Here is a 3,449-nt window from a genome sequence, read left to right on the forward strand (position 1 = left end):
TTAAACCGTGTCCTGGCACAGCACGCTACTTGGATGAGTAATGAAGTGAAATGTCAGACTACAGGGAGACACAACAAGAAATATATTTGACTATTTACTTTGCTTATTAGATACAAGGTTATACAAATCATATTGTACTTCGATTTCAGGCCTCTGAAATGTCAAAAATAGGCCAAACGCAGCCACATGCTTCACAATACCCGACCAGTGAGGGAAAATATATTGAGTCACACACACACCTACGCAGCTGAAGACAGACTTCCAGACTAATGTTTGAATAGCAATCCTCCGTATGCCTGCACACACAGCTACTCTTACGTGATTTTTACAATCCCTTCAAAATGCAAAAAATAAATAGCAGCACAGAAATCTATTATGTCTTTTTAATTTGATGACAGTGTCACATACTGTACATTTTCTGAACAAATCCCTGTATTTAAACATTAAGGTTGCGTACATGCATCCTCTGAACAAATGCAACTGGGTTGAATGGGAATTCTAACAGATCGTTCTCAGAGCATTTCAGTGATATCTGTCAGATAATATGTGACCCTGGAGCACAAAAGCTGTCTTAAGTCGCTGGGGTATATTTGTAGCAAGAGCCAAAAATACATTGTATGGGTCAAAGTTATAAATTTTTCTTTTATGCCAAAAATCATTAGGATATTAAGTAAAGATCATGTTCAATGAAGATATTTTGTAAATTGCTAAGAACTTAATTGGGACAACTTTAAAGGCGATTTTCTCAATATTTAGATTTTTGTGCACCCTCAGATTCCAGATTGATTTTCCAGGAGCCAAAAATACATTGTATGGGTCAAAGTTATAAATTTTTCTTTTATGCCAAAAATCATTAGGATATTAAGTAAAGATCATGTTCAATGAAGATATTTTGTAAATTGCTAAGAACTTAATTGGGACAACTTTAAAGGCGATTTTCTCAATATTTAGATTTTTGTGCACCCTCAGATTCCAGATTTCAGATTGATTTTCCAGATCAATGGAAAGCTTATTTATTCAGCTTTCGTATGATGTATAAATCTCAATTTCGAAAAATTGACCCTTATGACTGGTTTTGTGGTCCAGGGTCACATATGGAGCAAGAGTACCTTTAATTTTGTATACACTACAAGTAATATTTCAGTAAGATTTTTTAATGTTTTTAAACAAGTCTCTTATGTTCACCAAGGCTGCATTTATTTGATCAAAAATACCATAAAAACAGCAATATTGTGAAATATTATAACAATTTAAAATAACTATTTTCTATTTGAATATATTTTAAAATAATGTGGCAAAGCTGAATTTTTAGCATCATTACTCCAGTCTTCAGTGTCACACAACCCTTCAGAAATCATTCTAATATGCGGATTTGCTGCTCAAGAAACATTTCTCATTATTATCAATGTTGAAAACAGTTTTTTATTCTTCGGTCATATTCTTCTGAAAACTGTAATTTTCAGGATTACTTGGTGAATAGAAAGTTCAAAAGAACAGCATTTATTTAGAATAGAAAACTTTTGTAAATGTTATAAATGTCTTTACTGTTAATTTGGATCAATTTAATGTATCCTTGATGAATAGGACATTTTACTGACCCCAAACATTTGAATGGCAGTGTATGAATTATTTTAGTACAATTTATTTAAACATTAAGAGCATTCTTGAGCTAACTTATGAACTTTGAAGACTTGGTGTCTTGAATGATCAAGCACTGCTAACAAGACTTCTGAAGCCTTGTTGGCCATTTTGAGACCCTCAGCATGTCCTCTGCACGTACTCTGGGTCCGTGGAGTCTGAGACAGACAGGAAGATCAGAGCAGGTCAAAGCAGAGGCGCTTCAGTCTGGAGCGGACACCTCGGTGCTGTAGCTCAAAGGGATGTCCAGTCTGATGACGGGTCCAACAACACTGAGCCAAGTCACGATATAGTTCACCCTCCTGAGATCAGATGAGATGATCAGAGTATCTACCCATATTGCAATGCTGCAAATTAAGAAATTATTATATCTAGTCATATCTAACTAACTAAATAGATAGATGGATATGCCAGATCTGATATTTAGACAATGGGTGACGACATCACTGAATCAACAATGAACTGACTTTAATTGATAAACTGACTGTTTTCTATTGTCGTCTTGCATTATCAGCATACATTTTTCAGTTTAATACTGTAAAGCTGCTTTGACACAATCTGAATTGTACAGAGCGTTATATAAATTAAGGTGACTTGACATTCATAGCTAAATAAGACAGATATAACACTATGAGATGATATAATACCGTTTTAAAATGTTAAAAGGAATATTTCTAGATAAAATAAAGCTTGTTAAAAGTATGCTGTTGATTACCACAGAAAATAATGTTGACTCATTCCTCATTTTAAATGGAATCTATCAAGCAAGTATTGAGGAGCTTTTTGTTTGTTTTTTTAAACTAAAATGCTTAAATTGTAGTTCAAATATTTATCCGAGCTGTAAAAATCATATTTAATCATCTTTTGGGTGGATGTTTCTTGGTGAATAAAATACCTGGATATAAGCTTGGCTTCCTGAGGCTTATGAAAAAAAGTTCATTAATAAATAAATAAATAAAAATTGTAGAATTTAATCAAAAATAACAAAAAATAAATCAAAATACATCACAAAATCATTGTAATTTTTTGTTAAAAAAAGTGCTCACAAACACCCCCTATGTACCCCCTATTATTAATTTTATATTACATTTAATTATAAAAATGAAATAATTCATATATATATATATATATATATTATATGCTTTATACTGTAGACAGTTATGTCATGCCATGTATTTACTACCAACTACTAACCATGTAACCAAAACTAACCATGTTTACTTTTTTAATTGGTCAAGATATAATAATATATTTCAAGTGGATATATATTAGCACAGAAAATGTTAGTGATTCTAGTAATGTTTAAATCATATATTTACTTTTCAAAGCAGTTGCATAGTACTTGCATATTTGAAATATTTATTCACTGTGCTGCTTGATTGCCTACTAGACTTCCATCGGAAGTGCATTATTGACGAATAAGTCACAATATATATTTATTTATCATGGTAATCAGCAACATGTGTTAGATGTGTTGACCGAGCTCAAACAGTAGAGCATGACACAAGTAACACCAAGGTTATGGGTTTGATTCCCAAGTGAGCTTGTGTACCTTGAATGCAATGTACTGTAAGTGGCTTTGGAAAATAGCGTGAGATAAATGTAAATGTAAACATGCACTGAGCCCAGAATATTCATTTCACATAATGCATGATGACTAAAGCTGCAGCAGGGAGAAACTCACTTGTTTTCAGCTTGTGCCAAATCCAGAGCAGGTTTCATAAACTCCTCGGTGCGACATGGATGAAGCATGAAAAACGGTTGGCCCAGTAAAGGATGTTCCTACACACACACACACACACACACACACA

The 3,449-nt window shown here is 33.1% G+C and overlaps 1 protein-coding gene across 2 annotated transcripts in view; it reads right to left on the minus strand.

Moving 5' to 3' along the window:
- Positions 1-1,618: 1,618 nt before the first annotated feature.
- The window catches only part of LOC107589034 (ubiquitin-like-conjugating enzyme ATG10), a 27,022-nt gene continuing 25,191 nt past the window's right edge, over positions 1,619-3,449 (minus strand). For both annotated transcript variants that reach the window (XM_016277329.1, XM_016277330.1), the window contains exons 6-7: positions 3,323-3,420; positions 1,619-1,940 (exon numbers count right to left, since the gene is read on the minus strand). In XM_016277329.1, coding sequence (XP_016132815.1) covers positions 1,841-1,940; positions 3,323-3,420 — 198 coding nt within the window. In that variant the 3' untranslated portion in view covers positions 1,619-1,840. The remainder of the gene's footprint in view (positions 1,941-3,322; positions 3,421-3,449) is intronic.

Source organism: Sinocyclocheilus grahami, unplaced genomic scaffold, assembly GCF_001515645.1.
Source record: "Sinocyclocheilus grahami isolate Dianchi unplaced genomic scaffold, SAMN03320097.WGS_v1.1 scaffold110.1, whole genome shotgun sequence".
Lineage (NCBI taxonomy): Eukaryota > Metazoa > Chordata > Actinopteri > Cypriniformes > Cyprinidae > Sinocyclocheilus > Sinocyclocheilus grahami.